Source organism: Podarcis erhardii (assembly GCF_964252035.2).
Source record: "Podarcis erhardii genome assembly, chromosome: 16".
Taxonomy (NCBI): Eukaryota; Metazoa; Chordata; class Lepidosauria; order Squamata; family Lacertidae; genus Podarcis; species Podarcis erhardii.
The window spans coordinates 26,655,965-26,683,951 of NC_138514.1; the positions used below are offsets into that span (position 1 = coordinate 26,655,965).

General features: G+C 46.9%; 2 protein-coding genes across 5 annotated transcripts in view; both read right to left on the reverse strand.

Moving 5' to 3' along the window:
- The window catches only part of RFFL (ring finger and FYVE like domain containing E3 ubiquitin protein ligase), a 33,874-nt gene extending 19,349 nt beyond the window's left edge, over positions 1–14,525 (reverse strand). The window contains exons 1-2 of one of the 3 annotated variants that reach the window (XM_081843603.1): positions 14,376–14,482; positions 12,167–12,240 (exon numbers count right to left, since the gene is read on the reverse strand). The gene's annotated coding sequence lies outside the window, so the exon portion shown is untranslated. Of the gene's footprint in view, positions 1–10,359; positions 10,381–12,166; positions 12,241–14,375 lie in introns of those variants that run through there. The other 2 variants (XM_081843604.1, XM_081843605.1) reach the window with 2 other exon arrangements.
- A 2,142-nt stretch (positions 14,526–16,667) lies between these two features.
- RAD51D (RAD51 paralog D) lies at positions 16,668–27,934 on the reverse strand. 2 transcript variants are annotated; one of them, XM_081843617.1, is made up of 11 exons: positions 27,821–27,934; positions 26,571–26,664; positions 24,949–25,010; positions 23,498–23,616; positions 22,308–22,389; positions 21,747–21,881; positions 20,774–20,869; positions 18,621–18,711; positions 18,049–18,119; positions 17,522–17,689; positions 16,668–17,020 (listed from the first exon to the last, which is right to left on the reverse strand). In XM_081843617.1, exons 1-11 carry the CDS (start codon positions 27,827–27,829, stop codon positions 16,958–16,960), a joined length of 990 nt encoding a protein of 329 aa, XP_081699743.1. In that variant the 5' UTR covers positions 27,830–27,934; the 3' UTR covers positions 16,668–16,957. The 2 variants fall into 2 exon arrangements, with proteins under 2 accessions (XP_081699743.1, XP_081699744.1); XM_081843618.1 differs by having other exon boundaries at positions 26,571–26,696; positions 27,821–27,848.
- Between the last annotated feature and the right edge of the window lie 53 nt (positions 27,935–27,987).

Consider the following 27,987-nt stretch of genomic DNA (forward strand, 5'->3'; position numbering starts at 1 on the left):
GGTTTGAGACCTGCGGGCGCTGCCTGGCTTTAAAAAACAACAAAACAAAAAAACAAAAACAAAAAGCAGACTCACACCTGGGATGCCTTGGAAATTCTGTGTGCAGGTCTGGTCACCTCACCTCAAAAAGGTTATTGTAGAGACGGGAAAGGTTCGTAAAAGAGCAAGAATCAGGCAAGCGCATGGTGCAGAGGGCTATCAAAGGCTACTCGCCACAATGGTTATGCTTTGCCTCCACAGCTGGAGGCAGCAATGCTTCTGCTGCTAGAAGCCACAGGAGGGGAGACAGCTCTTGTGTTCAAATCCTCATTTGCTTGGCCACTGTGAAAGCAAGATGCTGGGCTAGATGGGCCACTGGCCTGATCCAGCAAGCTCTCCTTAAACATTCTAAGAAGCCAAAAGCTCAGTGCAGCTCCGAAATCAGCGCTTGAACACAAAGCTGTTTTGAAAGTTCACCGTCTTAATTCAAAATAGTGCCCAGTCGTATCCAAACTGCTCCTTAATGTCAGGCGCCACTGACAATGTCAGGGTTACGATATCTTAAGCAGTGTCCAAAGGCACAGCGAACCAACAACTCTGTGAGGTAGGACAGCACTAGCCAGATATTTTGTGCTGTGGAAATCCTGCATCCCTTTCCCTATGTGACACCTACACAGGTGGTGGGAAGGCAGAGAGGGGAAGAGGGGAGGAATAGGATATCTGTTGCTACTGTGATAGGAATTTTGAGGTCTTCGATATATGGTAATGTTCATAAGCGTACCAACCAAGCACGTACATAGATCAGCACAGGAAGACCAACCTGGAACCATTTTGATTCCTAAACTGACCAAATGTTTTCTCTGCAAGGTCAAAGGGGGAAACCTCCCCATTGTCTCTTTCCTCACAAATCCTGTCTTAAGGGCACATTTAAGATATGAATAGGGTGTGAGCCTGTGATCTGGCCCAGGAACTAAGTATTTATCATTACAAAAAAAATGGCCAGGCTCCCCAGGCAATCCAATCAAGTAACCTGCCGGACAGGAGATAAACAATGACATGAGAAAAACAACATTCAAATTTCTGTTTTAGACTTTTTTGTGATGTAGGTATGATGTATCTGGAGGGTGGTCTTAGGTTACACCACTTCTGTGATGTATGTATGTTTCTGGGGGTGGTCTTGATCTACAGGGTGGCAATTTCAAAAGTCTTTATAAGACCTTGCACGCCATTGTTCTGGGTTCCTCCTCCTCTCCTGCGGGTGACGGGAGCACCCTGTTGCAACAGATCAATAAAGATCAAGCTTACTAGCGGCTTTGCTTCTCAGTATTCTCTGGTTGGCCTCTGGTTATTTTCTCCTACCTATAAGGAACCTACGTAAGGACTCTATATGGGCTCTTGGATACCCCATAAGGGGAAAGGGCAATTTTTGTTTACAACACTACTGAGCAACCCCACAGGGTCAGTGATGGAGTGGGGTGGCACTGATCTGGGCCGGAATTTTTTTGCAACTAATTGCTGGTTGGGGGTTAGTTGCATTATCTGTGTGGTTGGTGGGAATGCTGGAGAGCGAGGTTTGTATGCGGAAGACTCTTGAGGATGCATTCATGAGAGGTTTCCCACAGGCATCTGGCTGGCCACTGTGAGAACAGGGTACCGGACTGGGTGGGCCGTTGGCCTGATGCAGCAAGCTCTTAAGTTCTTCGGCAAGCGCAAGCAAGCCAGAGGAGGAGATTGCAAGTTAAATGGAGCACAACTCAGCACAGATCAACTCTGTAGAACACCATGCTTACTGTTCCCATAAATGCAGATCTGCTTATTATCCGCATACATAAATGCCTGCATCTGCTCCTTGTATGCTTTCTTCCACCAAAGCAGACTCTTTATGAGAATTCTTTGCCAACCAGAACATATTGTCCTGAGACAAAGGTCCCGGTTTACGCAAGTGGGCATGAAACAACCCAGGAGAACAGAAGGACGGACGGCCATAAAAGGGAGCAATCGGGGTGGGGAAGAATATTATGCTTCACTGCTTATTTTATACAAATGGTTGAGACTCAGGTCTACTAATTCCCACACACCAACCTCTTTCCAATGAAAAGAGGTGTTCATCCAGGCTAGACCATATATAACAGAGATGATAGATAGATAGATAGATAGATAGATAGATAGATAGATAGATAGATAGAAAGAATACTTCCTGTAAGAAAATCTAAGTGAAGAGCAAGCATACATAAAAATTAAGGAAAACAATGAAAAGTTTCCAAAGCATAATAAAAAAATTATAAACTAAGATTACAAAGCACAACGATCCTTTGTTGTAGATTTTATGAGCTGCAACCTGTGCACTTGTTTATTTAAAAAATAATTTTAAAGAACATGCAGCGTGCAATGCTAAAGGCCAAGCTAGACGCAGAAGCAGAAGTAGCCTGTCAAAACTAGGGAGCCCCCAACTGCCTATCAAAGCAGGGGCAGCAGGAAGGAGAATGCTGAACCCTCGGCTCCCCACTCCATGCAGATTTCTCCCCAATGATTTTTTTATTTTCCCCTGGTTGGCAGCCACTAACAGCAGTATAGTAGGAGTAGCACATAAGAACCTAAAAAGAGCCTCCTGGATTAGGCCAATGACCCATCTAGTCCAGCAACCTGTTCTCACAGAGACCAACCAGATGGCCCAATGGGAAATCCACACGCAGGATCCAAGCACAAGAGCCCTCTTCCCTCCTGTGGCTTCCAACAACTGGATTCAGAAAAACTGCTGCCTCCAACTGTGGAAGCTGAGCCCTGTGGAATTTCAGGCTCCAAAGCAAGGATCAGCAAACTTTTTCAGCAGGGGGCCGGTCCACTGTCCCTCAAACTTGTGGGGGGACAGACTATATTTTGAAGGAAAAAATGAACGAATTCCTATGCCCCACAGAGATGCATTTAAATAAAAGGGAACATTCTACTCATGTAAAAACACACTGATTCCCGAACTGTCGCAGGCTGGATTTAGAAGGCAATTGGGTTAAGAAGGCACTAGGTTGAGCAAAGCTGGATTGGCCTTTGGTCTGATCCAGCTAGGATTAATTAGATAATTTGCAGGACACATGCCTATCAGCAGCTATTAAGCACAAGGACCCAGGAAAGGAGCCTTCAAATTCAGAGGCAGTCAATCTCACTATTGGACTCTGAGGATATACAGATGAGGGTTACCTTCATGCTTTAATGGCAGGCTTCCCAGAAGTGTCTGGTGGGCAATCACAAAAAGCACATTGATGAACTAGGGGGTCCATCTGCCTGATACACTAAGGCTCTCCAATGTATAATACACATTATATTTATTGGATTTGCCCAGGGCAGTAAAAAAAACCACCAACAACAACTTTAAAACAAATTAGAAACAAACAGGATCTCCTCACAACTGACAGCATTCATCTTTCAGCCTCCAGATGCCAAAAGGAAACATTTTTCATCATGTGCTCCATACTGGATACACCCATTAAAAAACTCACTTGCACACCTCAGACTTGCTAAACTGCAAAACAGTTCCACTGGCACACCCATGTTTATCCAGCGTGAAAAGTGGTGATGGGATCCAAGCATTTTGCAAACAACCCTAGGCCACCCTCACTTCCCACAAAACCTCAGCACTGGTCAGTTTTGAAAGCCACAACAATTCAAAACGTCATACTGGCAAACTGTCTGCAGACAGTTTGTGCCTTTTGCCTTAAGATAAACAGTCGCGGTGGCTTGAGTGGTCATAGAGGGCTCCTTTCAGAATATTCCACAACTGGGAACAGCTGGAACACAGGCAAGGAACCCTCTAGGCACGAATGCACAGCCAGCCACCCGCTGCTTTCTTATCTACCGAAACAAGTTCTCATGAAAAGCCTCTCTGCAGCCAAGCATCATTTTGGTCATCACACCCACCCTACAAATTAAGAAGAGTCGACTCCAGATGCCTCCCCTTGGCTACGCCCTTGGCAGTACCATCTCCTGGGGGGTGCTAAGGAGCAAGGGGGCGCCAGGGGGCGCTGGAGATGTAAATGGCTATAAGGTCTTGAATAGCTGATATCATTGGATCAAGTTCATCAATTTTGTTAAATTAAAAAAAAGATACAAATAGATACAAAACAAATAATAAGCGTCTATCCATATTTCAATTCTTATTCTTTTCTAATTGACTTCCTTCGTCCTCAACGCAGGTCTAATTTCATATTTCGTAAACTGTTTCTTTCTCATTTCCTTTTCCCCACTTTTCTCTCTATTTTATATGTTTACACCATATTTTGTTTTGCAAAAATTACTCAAAGCAAAACAAAATTAAAAAATTCCTTCCAGTAGCACCTTAAAGACCAACTAAGCACCTTAAAGACCTACTTAGCACCTTAAAAGACCAGTAGCACCTTAAAGACCTACTTAGTTGGTCTTTAAGGTGCTACTGGAAGGAATTTTTTTATTTTGTTTTGACTATGGCAGACCAACACGGCTACCTATCTGTACTCAAAGCAAGTCCAGGTATTGATTTTAGGACACTGCTTTTTTAGATAATCTCTTTTATTTTCCCCATTCTTTTTGGAATGTTTGTTTAGATTGTCCCCTAACTGTATCCATCATTTTGGCCAATTCAAGGTAATCAAATACCTAATTTATCTTCTAACTTAGTTGGTCTTTAAGGTGCTACTGGAAGGAATTTTTTTATTTTGTTTTGACTAATTTATCTTGCCACTCTTTTTTGCTGGTACTATCTCTTTTTTCAAATTTTTTGCAATTAAGATTCTCGCTTCCGATGTTGCATACAGGAATACTCTCTTATTTTCACTTGCCATGTCGGAGTCTAATATGCCCAGCAGAAATATGCTGTGCGACCCAGGATTTTTAACACAGATGCAACTGGGTTTGCCTGGCATCAGAAGCAGTTAACACTACCCACAACCACCTCTCCCACTCTAGGAATTCAAGTGCTCAAGACACAGAAATGAAGAAGAAAAGGGCTCAAGGTGATATGCATGATACAAGACCCATCCTGGGAACAGGGCTGGGGGGGAAGGGGGGGACGAGGACAAGTACCGGTAAGAAGCAACAGTTGATAAGGGCAACTCTGTATAGGGAATGCTGATGAGTGATTGCTTCTAGGGGGCTGTGGCTCAGTGACAAGGACCCCAGTTCGGATCCAGCACACTCATGCTTTGCACACAGAAACAGACTAGGGTTCAATCTCTGGCTGCACTTGTTGAAAAATAATTATGTCAGGTAGCAAGACTGGATTCTAATTCTCAGTGTGAAGTAGCTGTTAGAGCATGGGTAGGCAAACTAAGGCCCGGGGGCCGGATCTGGCCCAATCACCTTCTAAATCCGGCCCACGGACAGTCCTGGAATCAGCGTGTTTTTATAAGAGCAGAATGTGTGCTTTTATTTAAAATGCAGCTCTGGGTTATTTGTGGGGCATAGGAATTTGTTCATTTTTATTTTTTTCAAAATATAGTCCAGCCCCACACAAGGTGTGAGGGACAGTGGACCGGCCCCCTGCTGAAAAGGTTTTCTGATCCCTGTATTAGAGTGTCAGACTAGGACCTGGGAGATCAGGGTTCAAATCCTCACTTGAAGCTCACTAGGTGCGCCTTGGGCCAGCAGCTGCCTCTCAGCCTAACCTACCTCATATGTTGTTGTGGGGTGTAAGCCCTGGCATATTCAGTTAAATGGTGGCAAGGATTGAAAGACATCTCTTTCTCTTTCTTGGGGAAGGACTATAGCTCAGTGGTAGAGTGTCTGCCTTGCATGCACAAGGTCCCAGGTTCAATTCCCACAAGCATCTCCTGCTAGGAAGATTCCTGTCCGAAACTGAGGAGCCACTGCTGGTCAGTGTAGAGGCTACACTGCACCGTACACAATATACTGAACCTAGATGGAGCAATGGTCTGACTTCAGATAAGGAAGCTTCCTGTGTTCCTTTGTTCTCTCTCTCTGCCCACAGGCCTCAGAGAGCCATCTTGGGCTATCTTGTAGAAATGAACGCACTAATGACTTCCAACTTGGAGGGCTTTAGAAGGGGATTAGGCTAATTAATGAGAAATAAGGCCAGCAACAGCTACTGAATCAGGGCTTATTTGGAATAAAGCAGCTTGATGTGTTCAAAGCAACATGATACTCATCTTAAGTATGAGATAATCTTAAAATATTGTTGCACACCATCCCAATCTCCAAGCCATGTGAGATTCCAGGAGTTCCAGGTGCTTAGCCATGGTTTGCGTTTCTTTCAGAAATTAGGCACATCAGGGATTGTGGTGTCTTTACGATATACGGTTTTATTTACACATATATACAACCTCAGTCCAGATGGAGCAATTGTAGAGCACTGACATCCTATTAGGGTCTTAAGGACAGCACTGGATTCAACAGACAGCAAAAAGCCATCCTCTGTGTCTCTTAGTTCCAGCCTGTCATGCCCAGCTCACATAGAGTTCTGCCCCTTCCTCTCCTTCTTACTGCTAAGGACCTCCCCCCAGCCTACTAGCACCCAGCAAAGGAGCCCCGCTCCCCTTGCCTGACAGTCTTCCCTCTGATGGTTTCCTGGATGGGCCATCAGCGGCTTTTGTCCCCTGCTAATGGCCCATCAACTAGCTCTGCAGAGCTGACTTGCATAACTAAATCTAGTTATGCTTGGTAAAGTTTAATCAGATCTGACTCTTACTAAATCCAGGAATTATGGGGAGGATCTGGCATCCAGCAGTTTAGGGGGGATCTGCCCCCCCAAAAAACCCCATAACAATATCTAAATGATGATACAAGCTTGTACATGTAAAAACAATTGGAAAAGATACAACTGGATAGGGTGGCAGGTGCAGAGACAAGCATCAAGACCTGCTCTTTGATTCCAGTGCAATTCAGATGGGGCTAGCAAGGTTCAGATCAGCAAAGGATGTCACACTTGAAAGTGACCGTATCATCAGATTCGACTCCAGGAAAATGACCTCTTGCTGTTTCATAAGCAGGGCACATCACAGATTCTTTCCAGACAAGCCAAAGCTAAGATTCCAATGCTTCTGTGTACTGAAACAACAGATGCCAAGATTTGGTGCTAAAAATGAGAGCCAGTGTGGTGTTAGGGCGTTGGACTATGACCTGGGAAGCCAGGGTTCAAATCATCACTCAGCCACAAAGCTCACTGGGTGACCTTGGCAAGTCATCCTCTCTCAGCCTCACAGGGTTTTTGGGAGGAGGAAATGGTGGGGAAGGGGGACCATGTACACCACCTTGAGCTCCTTGGAAGAAAATGTTGTATAAAAATGTCATAACTAAATAAGTGTGGGGATGGGGCGGGTTATAAAATGTGGTAAACATGGACAACTCTGCACTGTGGACTCTACACCTCCACATTAATGCTTCTGAATTCCAGTTGCTGGAAACCACAGGAGGGGAGAGGTCTCTTGTGCTCAAATCCTGCCTGCCTATTTCCCACAGCATCTGGTTGGCCACAATGAGAACAGGATACATTGACCTGATCCAGCAGCCTCATTTTATGATCATCTGAGATGCAATCCTACACCCATTAGAAGAGTAAAGTCCACTCCAAGAAAACACACTTAGGGATGTTACTCCTCTCAAGCCCCCTACCCTGCTTCAATTTCAACTCATTTCAGTCCGACTCCCCACCCATTTAAAAAAAACTTTTAAACAAGTCAGAGCTTATAATAATTAAGGTGCACCCATGAGCTCCAAGTAAATTGACCATGTACACAAAGCTCCCCCCCCCCAGGACATTACCACAAGGGCATGACACTTTAAAGCAAGGATCTGCCCAGTTTATAGCTCAGGTGAGTGAGGTCAGTCAGGCAGATGGAAGCGGCAGAATGGGTGGGATGAAATCAGAAGGGGAGGACCCTAATTTTGGAGGTTTTCTAAATTTCTTCCACTTCCCATAAATTCCTTGTTCACTCTTTTTTTTTTGCTTGTTGAGACCATATGCTTTGAGCAAGCAACCCATTTCAAAAAGGACACAGGAGAAGCTGCTGCTACATCTACTTTAGTATCACTCACACTGACTGGCAGCAGCTCTCCAGGGTTTCCCAGCCCTACCTGAAGAGAGTCAGTGGTGGTGTGATGGTTAGAGTGTTGGGCTAGGACTTGGGAGACCAGGGTTCAAAGCCACCACTTGGTCATGAAGCTCACTGGGCAACTTTGGGGGCCCAGTCACTGCCTCTCAGCCTAACCTACCTCGCAGGGTTGTTGAGGAGATTAAATGAGGAGGCAAGGAGATCTATGTATGCCACCTCAAGCTCCTTGGGAGGAAAGGTGGGGTATAAAATCAATAAAAAGAGGTGTCAGGAATCAAACCTTGCTCCTTCTGCATGCACAGCAGGTGCTCTGTCCCTGAACTACCGGTCTGTCCCAAAATAAATTCCCTAGGTAAATAAAATTGTGTGTGTGTGGAGAGCACACATGCAGTACCTAAAAGGTTGGCATCTCATAGATCTGGTTCCATGCACGCTGTAAGTAACTGTTACCACATCTATGTTCTTTAAAATGTCTTGTCATGTGCCTGGTTATACACACAGCCAACAGTAGCAGAAGTACCTGGTCATCCACCCCCCAAAAAATTATTTAGAACATTGGTACTCCGCTCTTCAGCCCAAAAGGCTCCCAGAGAGGCTTATATACAATCAAAACAAGACAGTCCCTACCCGCAGGCTTACAATCTAAAAATAAACATGACACACAAGGGGAAAGGGTGAGGGAGGGAAGAGGAAAATAAAAATCACAACTCAGGCACCAATTTCTAAACAAGGAGGTGCCAAATGGAGCTGGGCCTCCAGCAAAGCTCTGAGATGGAGAGATGGAACGGCAGCCTACCATAATAAGGAAGCTATTTAAGTTTTAGAGAAGATCCATCAACAACAAGCAGCAACAAGAAAAGAGGAAGTGTACAGCCTGCTCCCTGCTGCCGCAAGCCCCTTTACCTTTCAGAAACCCATTAAATTGTATGGGATTGCCATGTTCCAGCCCCAGAGGTAGCAAACACGTACGCAGCACAGCAATTACAGACACAACAAGGCTTCTGAGCCTGTTTCTCCAGAGCAATTAAGTCATTATTCACTGTCAGTGCTACATCGGCCCACATAGCCATTATGTTCCCATTGTTATCAAGAGGAAGGTCCAAACCATGTTGATTCCTGTGCTTCCTGCTCTTCCTTTTTGCCCCACCGAAGCTATGTAGGAAGCTGTCTTATTCAGAGTCAGGCTGGTTTTGTCTACACTGACTGGCAGCAGCTCTCCAGGGTTTCAGGCAAGGGAGAATCTCAGCCCTACCTGAAGATGCCACTAGGGACTGAACCTGGGACTGTCTACATGTACAGTAGATGCTCTTACCTTTAGGATCCCCTGCTTTACCCATTAAAATGAACAAGCAAAACTGAGCCAGAGGCTGAATGCTGACCTTAGCTGGAGCCTGGCAACATGCCACCATCTTCTGGGCGGTTGAAGATAACTTCAAGTAAACAAACACCGTATTTTTCAATCCAAAGCCCAGTGAGAGAGACTGCTGAAACCCAAACGCCATTTCCTCTTCTTCCTTATTTATGTTCAGCAGGAACAGGAGAAAGGACAACGGCGCAGTGTGTGCATTAAACGGTCCCGAGGGCAAAGCCCACGCCAAAACACCACACCAAAGCATGCACTTCTACATGTAAACATGTTCAGTTTTACAGCAAATTACAGATGTGTGTTCGGTTCCCGATAAAAAGCTGCTGCGCACCAGCTTAATGGTGGAGAACTTGCCTCAATGCTGCTTCAACAGATGGGCGAGTACACCATAAGGAATAAAGTGCGCAGCAACTTATAGCAGGGCAGTGAACAAATTCAACCATGAGGTTTTGATAGTGGCAGGAGAGATAAAGCCATTTCACACCTGACTCACTGGTTAGCAAGCAATTTTTTTAAATTCTTTTTTTCAAGAGTCAGCCCCATTGTCCAAAGTCCCTCTAAACATTTCCTCTTCACAGCCTGCAACAGCGGGCAACTGATTAGAGTAAGGAAGGTCTACGTCTTGATTTATACCATGATGAACAGAAGCAAGACTTTAATACAATTTTTATCCTGCTTGATTGTGAAAAAAAGAAAAAAGCTCAAAGCAGTATACAAAAAAAAGAGTAAAACAATAAAATTATCAGGAAAACACAACTACCTATAACTTTAAAAATAAAATCGATGCTAAAACAGATTAAAAAAACATGTCAGTATTCTACATATCTAGGCAGGCTTGTTTTTAGGAGGTGCCAAATAGTGAAGATGCCTGCCTGGTGTCAAGAGGCAAGGAGTTCCAAAGCGTGCCTGCTTATATGGGATCTCACAGAAGTTCCCACTGATCATCAAAGAACAGTGTAAATTCCCTTCCACAGGACTTACCCAACTCACATGGATATCCTTTATTTCCAACATACTCACGCCGTCCATATGTTTTGAGACTACAACTCTTATCAGCCACAGACAGCAGCCTACATTTCCAGTCTACATTGCCACACACAGAGTTCCAGCACTCACAGCAAACAATATTTACCACTCTGTGCTGACTCATAGGGCACACACTTCTCTGAGCTGCCACTGCACATTACTACTAAAAATTGAAAGTAGAGCACGCATTTTCGTTCTCAATCTGCTCCCAAAACGGAAAGTGCAATTTCCTCTGAAGAAGTGTGCAAGGAAAGGTGTTGGCACCAACTCAACTTAAGATGCGTTCACACCCGGACTTTATTTCAGCTGTCTTGGCTCCTGTACTTAAGCACTGCCCCAAAAATAGGACATTTTGCCACAAGCGTCTGAGGACAAGATGGAGGGCCGTCAACCAAATGCCGGCAAAGGGGAAGTCTCATCCAGGGCACCCAAGGGGAGCAACTTGGCATGGGGAAGATGTACAACAGGCCTGTGGCACACCCAGCTTTGATTTCCAACAAAGAAGAATGGGCAGAGGAACAAAGAGGAATGGCAGCAGCCCCTCTCCAGTACCCACCGCCTGAGGCAATTGCCTCAGTCAGTATAATGAGAGTACTGGCCCTGAGCGTTAATGGGATAGGTAATGAGGACAGTACAGAAGAACATTATGGTGGCAGGAGAGGACATTTACACTGATGATGTTTGTAGGATCATGTGATTTCATCTTGCATTAATAGCTAGGGTAAGGATTTCCCATAACATACCAAATCCTATCCATGGCCTGTTTTTAAGAAGAGTTGGCCAATACGACAGCAAAGCACTGGACAAACCCACAAGAGGAATTGGGGTGTGATTACATTCGTGGTCATCTGTACTTCTACAATCAGTTTTCCCTGCTCTGCCACCCAGACAAAACACTCTCAAAGCCATCCACAATCCAGCCCGTGTTAAGTGACCCCCCACAAATATTCCCAACCAAACCCATTCAAATTCTTAAACAGAGACTGGATGGCTGTCAAGGATTCCTTAGCTGTGATTCCTGTATTATAGGGATTGAACTAGATGACCCTTGGGGTCCCTTTCAACTCTACAATTCTATGATTATACCAAGGTGAATAGCTCAGTTGGTAGAGCATGAGCCTCTTTATCAAGGGCCAAACCCCACATCAGGCAGAAGATTCCTGCATTGCAGGGCGTTGGTCTAGATGACCCCCACAGTCCCTTCCAACTTTACAATTCTATGAGTCTATGGCTCTCCTTCACTACAGGATTTTAAAAAGAGTTTGGATAGTCATCCGTCAGGGATTCTTAAGCTGTGATTCCAGGACTGCAGGGAGTTGCACTAGATCAGAGTTCAAGGAAGCATTCCAGACAGGAAAAAACACTGGAGGAGGGTGCAAGGCAGGGCCAGTGAGGGGTGGGGCCTGGGAAGAGGGGGCAGAGCTTTGGGAGAGTTCCAAGGACCAGACAGCAAGGCCCAGAGAGTCCTATGTGTGAGACTCTCCATCCCTCTCCTATAGCTGCAAGTCTGCCCCAAAGATTCTCCATGGCCACCTGCCAACCTAAAAAAGAATCACCTCTCTAAAGAAGCAACAGCCACCTCCCTTCAACTTCTTGCTGCTGCTCCAATTAACCTCCCTGCCCTACTAACAACCTCCTCATTGCCACACCCAAATTCCCAGCCCTACAAATTCTGCTCTCTTCCCCAACTGCCCCCAAACCATGGTATCTCCAAAGTGGAAGTATTATTATTATCCCCAGTTTTTTATCATTTATATCTCACCTGTCCTCCAGGCAGCACATGGCTCTTCCTGCTCCCCATTTTATCCTCACAACGCTCCTGTGAGGTAGGTTAGCCTATAGGAGACATCAACCAGCCCCAAGTGACCCAGTGAGCTTTGTGACAGATTGAGGGGGATATGAACCCAGTTCGCCTCCTCTCTGGAATTGCTAACCGCTAGGCCACATGACCCGGAAGCTGTACGCCAGCTCCCTCGGCCAATAAAGCGAGATGAGCACCGCAACCCCAGAGTTGGTCGTAATGGTCAGGGGTCCCTTTACCTTTTTAGGCCTCTCTGACCATGTCTCCAACCACCAGAGAGGGACAGACACACACACACACACACACACACAATTAGCTATCTTCAGATATCTGAGGTGTTGCTGAGCAGAAGGCAAAGCAAGCACTTACTCAGTTGTTCCAAGGGGCAGAGCTGGAATATCCACATTGAAACGGTAGGGACTTAGTTCAGCTAAACATTAGTGGAACAGGCTACCTCAGAAGGTGGGGGGTGGCTATACTTCTCTGGAGGCGTTTCATCAGAGGTTGGACGCCACTCCATGAAGCTGTAGTACGCTATATTATAAGAACAGTAGCTCCATGGGAGAGTACCTGCTTGGTTGGCAGAGGCCCCAGGTTCATTCCTCAACATCTCCTGGTAGGGCTGGGAAACAGTCCGCTGCCTGAAACCCTGCAGAACTGCTGCCAGCCTGCACGGACAATACTGAGGGAGATGGACCAACAGTCTGACTCAGTAGAAGACATCTTCCTATGTTCCTAGGAAGGGATATAACTCAGTAGCAGAGCACCTGCTCTGCATGCAGAAAGACCCCATGTTCAATGCCCAGTGGCATCTCCAGGTAGCACTTAGATTCCCCTCTGCCTGAAAACCTGGAGAGCTGCTGCCAGTCAGTGTCAACAATACTGAGCTAGATAGACAAACGGGTCTGACTTGGTATAAGGTCACTGAAGATCAGAGGAAGATGCTGTCTACACTGACTGGCAGGCAGGATTCTTTCCCCAGCCCTACCTGAAGATGCCAACGGACACTGAACCTGGGACCTTCTGCATGCAAAGCAGGTGTTCTACCACTGAGATACAGCCCTTCCCCTACACTGTACTCCTCTATCAGTTGCTTCCTACTACAGATAGGTAGCCGTGTTGGTCTGCCATAGTCAAAACAAAACAAATTCCTTCCAGTAGCACCTTAAAGACCAACTAAGTCAGTTCTTGGTATGAGCTTTCGTGTGCATGCACACTTCTTCAGATACTTCACACTTCTTTTGCTTCCTACTGTCATCCCATGCACAGGCACCCAGCCCTGTGAACTCTGATGCCCCTCCTCCCAGCAAAATATCTTTGAAAGCAAAAGCTAGACACCAATCTCCGTCCCCAGCCCCAACTTTGCTGCACCCATAGAATCTACTCAACTGCCTCCCCTCTGCTTTCCCTGCTCCATAAACACCCAGACCCTCTTTCAAAACAAGAGCTAGTGCTCAACAACAAACACACACCCAGCCCTCTCATGCTCTACCTCCTGAGCTATCTACTTTGCAACCCCATATATTCCACACTTCCTCTCACCAAACAGGATCTCTCTTTAAAAAGAAGTATGGTGTAATGGTTAGAGTGCTGGACTAGAACTACCCGGAGGCCAGGCTTCAAATCCTCCCACTTGGCCATGAGGCTCACTGGGTCAGCATCTCTTAGCCTAAGCTACCTCACAGGGTTGTTGTGATGATAAAATGAGGAGGGGGAGAACTATGCCCACAACCTTCAAGTGCCTTGGAAGAAAATATGGTATATACTGTAAATGTAATGATAATGATGATAATAATAGTAGTATTAGTAGTAATAAGAAGCCTCTCTCACCTCAGGAGTCTCTGCCCCCCCCCCAACTTAACTTGCTCTCATTAAGAAGCAGGAGCCCCACCCCCTATATTATTACCCTATAATGTCCACATTTCCTCACCACCACCAGTACTGGGTGTCATTAAGGAAAAGGCTCTCCCCATTAAACTTCTGCCACTAACAGACCCCCACAACAGAAGCCACACCCCCTTATTTCTTCCCACACTCCAGCCCCATAGCTGCCCCCCCCCATACAATCTCTCTCTCATAGCCCAGCAGGCACCGCCTCCTCCCCCCGCCACGCTTTCCGTTGCCCCCCCCCTCCTTCTACCTTCGGGCCAAGGGAGGGGCCCCTGCTTACCTCCGCGGCGCTTCCTCCTTCGCCGAAGGCCGGGCTGCGACTGACTGAGCCAGATGGAGAAGTGGGCGGGCCGCCGGCACGGCTCCGCCCCCTCCGGCCGCCGCCTGGCCTCCCTGGGCAGCGCCGCTCGCTCCCATGGCAACGGGTGGGGAGAGAGGGAGGCGGGGCAGCGTTGGGGAAGAGCGGAAAGCCCCGCCGGGCTTCCGCCTCCGCGCGCCCCCTCTCTCTATGGTTGAGATGAGAAAAGGCGGCCAAGCAGTGAGCCATAGAGACGAGGGCTGTCTGGGGGCTAGAGAGACCGACAAGCGGACGCCTGCGTGCGCCTCGCCGCTCCCTACCGGAGCGGAGGCCAAAGGTCGCCACGAAACAAAGACAAACTACATTTTCGAATCTCGCTTTGGGCGATGGGACGGGATATAAAAATTCCTTTTCAGAATATATATATTTTTAATGGTTGCTAACAATTTTTTTATTTTAATTTTTTTAAAAATGCTATCACTTGTCCATCTCTCTTATTTTCCTCTGCAAGTATCCACTAATAATTAACCAAAGGGTGTTAGTTTTTGAGATCATTCCCCCACCCCACACAAACACTTTTAATGTCATGTAGTACATTCTGTGTTAAATAAATATCATGTTTTATTTTAAGAATGTGTGTCTATGTTTTGCGCTTTGACATGAATGTTTTAATTTTATTATTCCTTATTGCTAATTTTACTAACTGCAAACTGTAGTGATATAATTTTTCTATGTGAGTTTATGCACATCCTACTATGTGGCTTAAGTTTTGTTATCGTGTTCTGTGCTGCTACAGCCTTGTGCAACAAAAGTGATTCCAACTTTAAAAAGCTATTCTAACATTGTTTTTATACAAACATAATGCACTATACATGAGCACACATTACCATTTAAAGAGGAGGTCATAGGAACCTAACCACACTGATCAATAACAGGATTTCAGAAAAGTGTGATGAGTATTGCGGGCATACTGTCTGGATGATGCCCCTGGTCCCCTACAAAACCTGCATACCTGTATCTGTGAGGATAGACTAGAAGAATGAATCTGATGAACCGTATCTGAAGAAGTGTGCATGCACACGAAAGCTCATACCAAGAACTGACTTAGTTGGTCTTTAAGGTGCTACTGGAAGGAATTTTTTTTGTTTTGACTATGGCAGACCAACACGGCTACCTATCTGTATCTGATGAACCAGTCAGACTAGTTCATTTCTTATGGTGATTGCGTCAGATGACCATTTAAGTACTGCTATTAACATGGCCAAACAGTGAACTCTCTTGCCACAGTGAGAAATGGGCGGGCCTTTTCTCACCTGACATGGTTGGAAGCCACTTCATCCTAAGATGGTGAACAATAATGGGGATGAGCAGCGGGGGCAGGACATGGATGGTGGTGCTGGAAGCCAGAAAGACACATGTTCTGTCTTGAGTTCAGTGGCTCAGAAATACATGTGACCCTGAGAACTAATTAATATATGAAGAAAATAGGGTCACAGAATTGTAGATTTGGAAGGGACTCCAAGGGTAATCGGGATGCGGGTGGCGCTGTGGGTAAAACCTCAGTGCCTAGGACTTGCCGATCGCATGGTCGGCGGTTCGAATCCCCGTGGCGGGGTGCGCTCCCGTTGTTCGATCCCAGGGCCTGCCAACCTAGCAGTTCGAAAGCACCCCCGGGTGCAAGTAGATAAATAGGGACCGCTTACCAGCGGGAAGGTAAACGGCGTTCCGTGTGCTGCGCTGGCTCGCCAGATGCAGCTTGTCACGCTGGCCACGTGACCCGGAAGTGTCTGCGGACAGCGCTGGCTCCCAGCCTATAGAGTGAGATGAGCGCACAACCCTAGAGTCTGTCAAGACTGTCCCGTACGGGCAGGGGTACCTTTACCTTTACCTTTTACCAAGGGTAATCTAGTCAAACTCCCTGCAATGAAGGGATCTCAAAATGCAGTTCCCCATCCAATTTGATGCCATACCAGACCCTGCTGAGCTTTGCAAATGTGCTACCAGTTTTATCGCTGCACCACCAAGGCTGTGACTTGGGGCTTCCCTGGAAACCTAATGGAGAAAAAAGATATGCTGGGGTGTTAATGCTTTGAGCCCCTCCATCCTATGCTCAGGTTATATATTATGTGTAAATAAAACCATGTATTCTAAAGACACCACAGTCTCCACTGACCTTAATTCTAAGGAAACCAAACTCTGGTCTCTCACCACTCGGAGACTGGGGCCCACGCAACAATATCACAGCAAAACAAAGAATAAGAACACAGAGGCTCATTTCCTGGAAGTAACAACATTGGCCATCCTATTTCTCTTTTCTTTTTATTCCTCTCAAACCAGAAATTTATCCACATTAAGTTACAGCCAAGAGAAACCATAGCATGGCAACGTAGCCACTTATTGCTATTCCACAAGTAATCAGGAGAATGTCAGTACATAGAAAAACAAGGAAGGACATCTCCTGCTCTCTCCACTTAGGGGGTCCTCATCCTGCAAGGGAGCCAGCTGTGCTGAAGAGGCAGGGCCCCCTCCGTTAACATCTTCCACGGGTCCCTCTCCAGTTGACATCATGCTGCACCTTCCGTCAGGTCCCAGTTCCCCAGATCCAGATCCACCCGAATCCCAACAGGCTGCAAAAGACAAAGGACAGAATATAAGGACCAGTCTCTTATTTTATGCAGAGCTGAGGAATGTGCTAATGAAGGACTGCAAGGTTCCTGGAGTGGAAGCTGCAGGGCCTGGCTTCCTCTTAAATCCCATCAGGTCTGCTGAAAAGGCAGCTCTATCAGGCTGTGCCTCCTGCCCCTGAACCACTTCCATTCCAGCTATTCTTTTAGAACTGGCACCCAAGTTTCCTTTTTTCCTCCTCCTTCCAGACTGTCTTTCGGATAGTCAGCCTGCAGGCAGGAATTGCCTTATTTTCAATTCTTTTTATGTAAGCCACTCTGGGAGCTTCTTTTTGGCTGAAAATCCAGGTACAGATGCTCTAAAACGCCCTTTAAAAGCCCAGACCACTCCCAAGAACAGTGCTAGGTCATCTACAATTGCAATTGCTAGATCATCTGAAACTGCCTACCCCATGATTCCACATTACCTTAATCTAGGGATGCATGACCTCCCCAATTTCTCACCTGCCGAGGACATTTTGTCAAGGACGCAATTCGGGAGGTACCAGTTCCCCCGCAAGATTCCTTGCCGTCCTCCAACAGCACCCGGGTACTGGGCACGAAACTCCACGAGCGACCCAGTGCTGGTTTGAGATGGCCATTGCCACTGTCTCTGGTCACGTGATTTGTCAGCTGAAAACACAGTGGCAGGTTTTAGTCCTCTTTCATTTCCCTTTCAGAGTAGTTAGCTGCACAAACCCTTTTTGGGTCTGCTGTACAAGGCACACACACCCCTTCTAGAATGATGAAAAATTCCCACTCAACCACAAACATGAATTATTTGGGGGCAGGGCTTCCTGCTTGTATCAGAATTTGAACCCCAGCCTTCCAGGTCCCAGTCTGACACTCTAACTATACAACCCTGGCTAGGGGGCACTGGGGATGAGTTTATGGGGAACCATTGATGTACACCCCTCTTCTTCTCCTATGCAATCAGCAGGGGCAAAATTTCTAAAAAGGCGAGTGTCTAGTGGCTGCTCTCAACCACTTACCACGACAGCCATTCCAAGCTCTCTGGCGAGCGTTTTCACCTCCCACGCCAAATGCATCATGAGGGCCATGCCTGCAGGAAAGACAGAGACGTGGTCCTCCCAAGTTTGCCATTAACATCTATTTCTCCATGGGAGCAAGGGGTTTTCAGCCAATCAGAAGAAATGTGCTCGTCAGCTTTTGGAGCTTCTCCCCACCCCCCAACGCAGCCCCACCACACGCAACAGCAGCAGGAATATTTCAGGCCACGATCACACCATATGTTTAAAGTGCTACAATACTGTAAAACAGTCACGGCTTTCCCCAAAGAATTCTGGGAACTGAGTTTGTCAAAGGTGCTGAGAGTTGTTAGGAGACCCCTTATTCCCCTCACAGGGGTACTGTTCCCAGAGTTCCCTGGGAAGAGGGATTGATTGTGAAACCTCTCAAGAATAGCTGGAGTGCCACAGGTTCCCCGTCTCTGGTATATAAGACAAACCCAACAGCAAGATTGGGGGGGGCTGTCCTCTGTGGAACCCCTTAACCTGGAACAGGCGAGTGCCTGCTGAGAGACAGGGGTGGGCTTGTTGCTTACCGTCAGGCTGCCGACTTCCCAAAAGAGGGTAAACAACAGCGGAGATGGAATCAATCACCAGAACTTTCACTGGCCCAGATGCACTGACAACCTGAGGGAGAATGAGCAGAGAATAATAATAATAATAATATTTTTTTATTTGTAAGCCGCTCTCCGCAGCCGAGGCACCAATGATGAAGCAGGGCGAATTAACAGTAGGCCACAGTTGTAGAATCATAGAATTGCAGAGCCCGAAGGAACCTCAATGTCATCTAGTCCAACTACACACACACACACACACACACACACACACACACACACATAACCGCAATGCAATAAATCCAGCTAATGAATCCCTGACAGAAAGACATCCCACTTTGGTTTAAAAACCTCCAATAAAAAGAGTCCACCACCCTCCAAGGTAATCGGTTCCACTGCTGAACAGCTCTTCCTGCCAGAAAATACTTCCTGAAGCTTAGTTGGAATCTCCTTTCCTACCATCTGAATCCATTGGTTCAGGTCCTCCCCTCTGGAGCAGCAGAAAACAAGCTCGCTCCATCTTCCATGCAACAGCCCTTCAGATGTTTGGAGATGGCTATCATAATAATAATAATAATAATAATAATTTATTATTTGTACCCCGCCCATCTGGCTTGGTTTCCCCAGCCACTCTGGGCGGCTTCCATAAAAACCCGAAATACACTAAAATATCACAGATTAAAAACTTCCCTGAACAGGGCTGCCTTAAGATGTCTTCTGAATGTCAGGTAGTTATTTATCGCTTTGACATCTGATGGGAGGGCGTTCCACAGGGTGGGTGCCACTACCGAGAAGGCCCTCTGCCTGGTTCCCTGTAGCTTTGCTTCTCGTAATGAGGGAACCGCCAGAAGGCCCTCGGCGCTGGACCTCAGCGTCCGGGCAGAACGATGGGGGTGGAGACGCTCCTTCAGGTATACTGGGCCGAGGCCGTTTAGGGCTTTAAAGGTCAACACCAGCACTTTGAATTGTGCTCGGAAACGTACTGGGAGCCAATGTAGGTCTTTCAAGACCGGTGTTATGTGGTCTCGGCGGCCGCCCCCAGTCACCAGTCTAGCTGCCGCATTCTGGATTAGTTGTAGTTTCCGAGTCACCTTCAAAGGTAGCCCCACGTAGAGCGCATTGCAGTAGTCCAAGTGGGAGATAACTAGAGCATGCACCACTCTGGCGAGACAGTCTGCGGGCAGGTAGGGTCTCAGCCTGCATACCAGGTGGAGTTGGTAGACAGCTGCCCTGGATACAGAATTGACCTGCGCCTCCATGGACAGCTGTGAGTCCAAAATGACTCCCAGGCTGCGCACCTGGTCCTTCAGGGGCACAGTTACCCCATTCAGGACCAGGGATTCCTCCACACCAGCCCGCCCCCTGTCCCCCCAAAACAGTACTTCTGTCTTGTCAGGATTCAACCTCAATCCATTAGCCGCCATCCATCCTCCAACCGCCTCCAGGCACTCACACAGGACCTTCACCGCCTTCACTGGTTCTGATTTGAAAGAGAGGTAGAGCTGGGTATCATCCGCATATTGATGGACACCCAGTCCAAACCCCCTGATATCATATCACCACTCAGTCTTCTCTTGTCCAGGCTAAATATGCCCAACTCTCTCAATTGTTCCTCACAAGGCTTGGTTTCCAGACCCTTCACCATCTTGGTTGCCTTCCTCTGCACACATCCCACAAGGGATTACCCTCATGGCTCCCCACCAAGGAAATCCAGGACTTCTGCCCCCAGAAAATCTCACAGCTCAGAAAACTGCAGGGAAATCATTTATTTTTTTTCTGGCACAGAAATTAATTTTGCATTCAGCAAATTAGCCACTGCAATAGTCCTGGATAGCAGAACCCAAAGGACAGGAGAAAAGAGGTGGTAACAGGATGGGGTGGGGAATGCACAGCTTAAATTAAGATTGATGACACCACTCTGCAATGTATGCTCTCTGTACCAGGGCTTCCCCCGACCCAGAAGATGCAAGTTGAGAACAGGGAAGGGTATAGCTGACCATGTGCAGAAAGCCACTCATTCATACACACTCCAACACGTTGGGGATTTCCAGAGTAATATGATGCAACAGCTTGAGCTCTAGAGATGGAAAGCAATGGAGCATCTTGCAAGCAGGGGAGCACTGGAAAAATCTCACCTGGTGGGCTGCACTGCTGCGGAACTCTTGCAATGCATCCAGCATTTTATAGGCGTTAAAGACACGGATGACCTGGACCCTCTGCAAAGCCTCTGCCTATGGGTGCAGGGAGGAAAAGCTGTTAAGGCAGACACAGCCAAGAATGCGTCTCATTCTCTGCATTATTTGTATCATGTTTATAAATACCACTAGATTGGGAGGGGAACCACAAACTCAAAGCAGTTTACAAAAAACGTACAGGGCTGTACCCAACATTAGTCCGGCTCAGAGTTGTTGGCAGCCGTCTGTCTTGCGAGACCATGGAGGAGTGTGTCTTGGGGGGTGAAGTCAAACCATTGGATGGTTGCAGTGACTGCTGTGGTTGCAGAGACCAATAGGGAGAGACATGTTGTGTTGCAGCTGGGGCAGAGGAGGGAGTCCGGCTGGGCTGCTGCAGATGCACCATGCCGTTTCTTCTCTCTGTGCTCCCCCAGTGGTCATTCCTCCTCTGGATGCATGACCCAACTCTATGTCTCCAGGCATTGTGGTGGTTTGCAAGGGATTCCCACACAGCAGGGGCTGATGTGGCCAGCCTTCATGCCACATTTGCAGACATCTTTGTAACGCAGACTTGGTCTGCCAACAGGCCTGGTGCCTGAAGCCAGTTTCCCATAGATCACGTCCTTGGGGATCATGCCCTCTTCCAAGCCAGCACAGACGTCGCTGAGACAGGAGTGCCAATGTGCTGCAGATGTGGGCTTGGGAGAGCACATCTTGGTTTTGAGAGTAGCCCCACTGAAATGAATGAATATGGCTGAGATCTATTAATTTCAGTGGGTCTACTCTATGTAAAACTTAGATGGATGCCAACCCCTCATTTTGTTTCTATCTAATTTTTATTACGTTAAGAGGAATTGAAAAAACAAAATATAACTAAATGCAATAATATAAAGAGGCCACAACAGCCCCTTTGTCCTCTTTGGCTCACGCTAACCTGCTCCTGCTCATCCTCAGTCCTCAGTTGAAGGAGCTGCAGCAAACGGGTGGCTGTGAAGCCCCCTGTGGAGTCAATGTACAGAAGGTTCTGCTTGAGGCTGTGGGAGACACTTGCAGCTATGTTGAGACACACCTAGAAATATGGAGAGACAGAGAGCGCACAGAAGCTGAGCTGGGCTAGAGGACCTTTTGAGATGCCTCCCCATGTGATGATTCTATGAAGCACAATCACCACAAATGTCATTTCCAAAACTGGAAAAGCTCCAGGTGTGAGTTGAACTCCATCCCCCATCAGCCCCAGCCAACATCATTCATCATCATCATCATCATCATGGAAATCCCTGCCTATTGATATTACACTTTCTAAACACATTTTTGTTTAGGCAAGCTTAGCCTATTGCTATTTCAACTTTTCGAACGTCTTCCATTATTGTTGACCATTCTTCTCTTTGATCATTTTATTCTTTTAAACTGCTTTGAGAGATATTTTCAACCAGAACAGCCACAGTGACTCCGGTGACCTCAGCTGATGGATTCTCCCCACTCACAAGCGGCCTACCTGAGTTTTGCCAGCTCCAGGAGTCCCCACAAGCTCAGTCACCTCCCCAGTGTACAAGCCAGAGTCCAGGAGCTTGTCCAAGCTTGAACAGCAATGGGAAACGAAAAAGAAAAATAATCAGAACAGGGAAATAGAATCGCAGAAGGCAGAACCAGGATCATCCAGTCCAGGCCTCTGCAGCCCAAGAACCACAGCGAAAGAATCCCTGACAGATGGCCACCCAGTTTCTGTTTAAATACCTTCAACAAAAGAGGGCCTGCCACCTTCTCAGTTAGTCTGTTCCATTGTCAAACAGCTCTTGCCCTCAGAAAGTTATTCCTAATGTTTAGTCAGTATTTCCTTAATAATAGTGACACCTTGAGCTTGGCCCCATTGCAAATCGACTCACACATGGGCCAGGAATCTCAGACCCATGGGCCATAGACATCCCACCAGGCCTCACTATCTCACCCTCAGGAAGAGAAATGAAGGCCTTGGCATGCCTCTCTCCCAGACAAGACAGAAGAGGAAGGGAGTCCCAGAGAGGTGGTCCAGAAAACAAGAGCAGATCACCATCTCCCAAGGTCCGCAGAAAGTTAGGCCTGGGCCCCCATGGCAGAGGTAAAGGTAAAGGTAAAGGACCCCTGGCCAGTTAAGTCTAGTCAAAGGTGACTATGGGGTTGCGGCGCTCATCTCGCTTTTCAGGCCAAGGGAGCTGGTGTTTGTCCACAGACAGCTTTCCGGGTCATGTGGCCAGCATGACTAAACCACTTCTGGTGCAACGGGATACCGCTGATGGAAGCCAGAGTGCACAGAAATGCACGGAAACGCCGTTTACCTTCCCGCCACAATGCTACCTATTTATCTACATGCACTGGCGTGCTTTTGAACTGCTAGGTTGGCAGAAGCTGGGACAGAGCAATGGGAGCTCACCCCATTGCAGGGATTCGAACTGCCAACCTTTTGATCAGCAAGCCCAAGAGGCTCAGTGGTTTAGACCACAGCATCCCCATGCCACAGAGGCTCACATGAAGCCTCAAATCCTGGTGCGTGTTTGGAAAAAGGAAAGATGCCATAAGGCACAATTCTCAGCAGATGTAGAGTTGCCCTGCTCTATCCCTTGACATCTCTCTGGTGAAAGCCCTGTCTATTTTACTATTGGACATTAGAGGGAAAGATCCAGTAAAGGAGTTGACGGGGTCTGCTCTTGCCTTTTGCTCCCGGTAGACAAGATGGCGGTGGTGTTTTTGAGCTCTTCGTAGAGGTCTGCCCCATTGACAGGGAATGAGGCAAACTGGGCCAGCAAGATACGCCTTACTGCAGCTAAGGCCTGAGGAGAAAGCAGAATAAGTCAAGGCCAGGTCTGGAGACTAACCCTCCAACACCATCATTTATTTATATTTATTTACTCTATTTATTGTATTTATACCCTACGGCAAACCATGCCTGACAGTGGAGGTACAGCATAACTGCTGTGGCAAGTAGTCATCGGTAGCCTTAATTTGTCTGACCCTCTTTTAGTTGCCATCCGTGTCTCATGTGGGAGGGAGCTCTGTAGTGTAACTATGCACTTCATGGAGAAGGACTTTATCTGCCCTGAATCTTCCAACATTCAGCTACATTGGGTGTCCAAGAGTTTCAGTGTTATGAGAGAGGGAGAAAAAACTTTTTGCTATTTAATAAGCCATCTGAATAGCAGCATAGAAAAAGGTGTGGTGGTGATAATAAACAATGGTAATAATGATGATATGAATAAGAATATCTCTAGCCTTTGCAGAGAGATCTTCATTCAACTCTTGCTTTGTTGGGAAGCAAGAGAAGAATTGCTACATGTTTTGTGTGTACTGAGCAATAAAACATGGTCAAAACCATCTGAAAAGACCTGGTGAAGGGTTATATATAAGTGATATAGCACCTGCCTTTCATGCAGAGAGTTGCAGGTTCAATCACCAGTAGAATCACTGTCACGGCTAAAATGGCCGCTGTTTCTTTAATGCTTAAAAAGCTGGGTCAGCATGAGTCAGCGGCCTGCACCGAGTTGTATATATAGAGTGAGAAATGTTAGTTTGGTTGTTGGGTTGGTTGGTTGGTTGGTTGGTTGGTTGGTTGGTTGGTTGGTGAAAGCTGGTAGTGTACAGTTGGTCAGTCACTTTTGCAGAAAGACTTTTAAGAATAAAAGCAGAAAGCACTCTGCAAGGATATTCTTGTGGACTCCTTTATGCCGACAAGGGTCTGAGGACCAGGCTGAGGAGACAAAGGGACGTAGGAACCCTTTCCTTTTTTTTTTTTACAAACACTGACAATCACCAGGTGAGGTTAGGAGAGACTTCTTGCCTGAAATCCTGGGACAGCCATTGCTGCCAGTCAGTGTAGACAGGACTAAGCTAGATGGACTCAAGGGTAGGAATCACTTCAAGGTAGCTTCCAATGTTCTTATTCAACTGAGCCCTTGACTTGGAACCATGAAGACTAGACTCTTAACTCAGTGACAGAACACCTGCTTTGCATGCAGAAGGTCCCAGATTCGGACCCCAGCATCTCCAGGTAGGGCTGGGGGGTGTCCCCTGAAATCTTGGAAAGCTGCCGCCAGTCGATGCCGGCAGTATAGAGTGAGGTGGAGCAATGGCCTGATTCAGGATAAGGCAGCTTCTTATGTACTCACCTTGTATGACAACGAACACTTATGGGCAATTTCCTCCAGATCTGATGAAACAAGATCCTCCACTGCAAAATGTTTGGGGTGGGGGGCAGGACACAGAAATAGTCAGCAGCTGGAAACCAGACCGTAAGAGTCCCAAACAAGAAATGTAGTGCAAACACTTTAGGCCACATTTGCACTGTACATTTAAAGTGCTACGACACCACTTCAAACAGCCATGGCTTGCCTCAAAGGATAATGGGAACTGTAGTTTCTTACAGGTACTGAGACTTCATCAGAGTGTTTAACAGTCAATCTCTCTTCACAGGGAGCTCTGAGAATTTGGCGCTCTTTGAGGGGAACAACTTTTAACAACTCTCAGAGTCCTCAGCAAACGACAGCTCCCATGATTCATTGAGGGAAGCCATGTTTGCTTAAAGTGGTATAATAGCACTTTATGGTGCTATTTATGATTTGAATAAGAGGAGCCAGTAGTGTTCCAGGGGCTGCCATGCCCCACCCCAAAACAGTGTGTGTTGTACTTAGGCCACATTCACCCCATACTTTTAAAGCACTGTGATACCACTTTTAACAGTCATGGCTTTTCCCTGGAGGATCCAGGGAGTTGTAGTTTGTGAAGGGTGCTAAAAGGGTTGTCATGAAACCAGTATTCATAGAGACCCTGTGAAGAGGGATTGATTGTGAAACCACTCTGGGAATTGTATACCATTACTATCAAGAAGGCTGATCGCCGAAGAATTGATGCTTTTGAATTATGATGCTGGAGGAGACTCTTGAGAGTCCCATGGACTGCAAGAAGATCAAACCTCTCCATTCTTAAGGAAATCAGCCCTGAGTGCTCACTGGAAGGACAGATCCTGAAGCTGAGGCTCCAGTACTTTGGCCACCTCATGAGAAGACTCCCTGGAAAAGACCCTGATGTTGGGAAAGATGGAGGGCACAAGGAGAAGGGGACGACAGAGGACGAGATGGTTGGACAGTGTTCTCGAAGCTACCAGCATGAGTTTGACCAAACTGCGGGAGGCAGTGGAAGACAGGAGTGCCTGGTGTGCTCTGGTCCATGGGGTCACGAAGAGTTGGACACGACTAAACGACTAAACAACAACACTATCAAGAAACAAACCACAGGGGATGGCTATTGCCACCATAACATGCTCATGGGCTTCCTAGAGGATCCAGCTGCATACTGACGTCTTTGGTCCAATTTATCAGGATTCCTCTTATGTCCTTCTCCTTTTCCAACCCCCGCCCTTCACCCACTGCACTGTAATTTTTTTAAATTTATTTTTTAAATCATATTGGAAGCTTTTTCAGGCAGGGAGCTATCAGATTTAGTCATTGGGCTTTCTTCAAAAGCCACACTCTTTGCTGAACGAATCAGAAACAGGGAACCTGTGGCCCTCCAGATGTCCCTGGACACCCAACTCCCATCACAGGTTCCTGGCCATACTGGCTGATGGGAGTTGGAGTCCAACAACATCTGCAAAGACAAGACACAAATCATGGCAATAACTGCCCAGAAGCTTCAAAGGCCTCCTCCACCCCCATCCCCAAGATAAGGAGCAGAGACCCTTCTCATTCCCACGCACCCACCCCAAACTGGCTAAAGGAAGTCTAGTCTTGACCTGTTTTGATGCCGCTGGTCTTCAGATGCTGGAGCATCTCAGGCGTGAGCCCAGGACACAGCTCCACACGGAGGATCATGGCTGGTGTGAAAACCTAGGTGGGGGAACAGCAAGAGGCCTGAGTATCTGGAGAGAAAGCTCAGTCAGTAGAACATGAAACTATTAATCTCAGGGTCCTGGGTTGGAATCCCACACTGGGCAAAAAGATTCCTGCACTGCAGGGGGTTGGACTAGATGATCCTCATGGTTCCTTCCACCTCTATGTTTCTATGATTCTTCTATGAACCAAGCAGAGGGCCTTCTTGGTAGTGGCGCCTGTCTTGTGGAACGCTCTCCCATCAGATGTCAAGGAAAAACAACTATCTGACTTTTAGAAGACATCTGAAAGCAGCCCTGTTTCGTGAAGCTTTTAATGTTTGATCCTTTATTGTGTTTTTAATGTTCTGTTGGGAGCCACCCAGAGTGGCTGGGGAAACCCAGCCAGATGGGCAGGGGTATAAATTATTATTATTATTATTATTATTATTATTATTATTATTATTATTATTATTCTGGAGCCACAAGCAAGGACAAATCCTCAGCAACCTACTTCGAGAAGTTGCTTTATAGAGAATGAGACTACTGCTTTTTTCCTGCGGATGTTGACTTGTGCCTTACGCTGATGTTGTATTTGTGTGTGTGTTATTTATTGCCCACCTTTCATCTTAAAGTCCCAGAGTGGGTTGTAGCAGTAAAAGCAATTTAAAACAACTTGCGGCATTAACAACTTGGCAGCATTACTGTATCTCTACTACTTTAGCACATAGGCTTAACGCGTGCCCTGGTGTGTTTTAAATCGTACTTTTGTGAAGGTTGCAGGTTCAATCGCCAGCACAAAGCTGTGTGAGAACCGCTACCTGAATTCCCTGGGAGATGCTGCCAGTCAGTGTAGACAATGCTGAGCTAGATGGACCAATGGCCTGACATGGTATAAGGTAGCTTTCCATGCTCCTATTTAAATCAGCCCTTGACTTGGAACAATGAGGCCTGGTCTCTTAACTCAGTAGCAAGGCATTTGATTTGGGAAGGTCGCAGGTTCAAGTCCCCAGCAACCCAGGTAGGGCTGGGAGAGACCCCTGCCTGAAAATTTTTGAAAGTTGCTGGCATGCAGCTGGCAGGATGACGTGCAAAGCTGCAACTGCCTGTAAAACCGGAGCCCCAGAAAAAGACCTTCCCTTCCTGCATCTCCAAAAACTTCGGCTCCCACTTACCCCATGCATGCAAACTGAGCGCCTTCTTGCAGCTCTATTTCCTGCTTTATTCCTAGAGCGGCCAGTTCTTTCTCCTTCAAGACCACCAAGTATTGCGCTTTAGCCCCACCTGCCGGCTTGTCGTGGAAGTGACAGCACAATGCTTTCTTGCCTATTTATAGTTACAG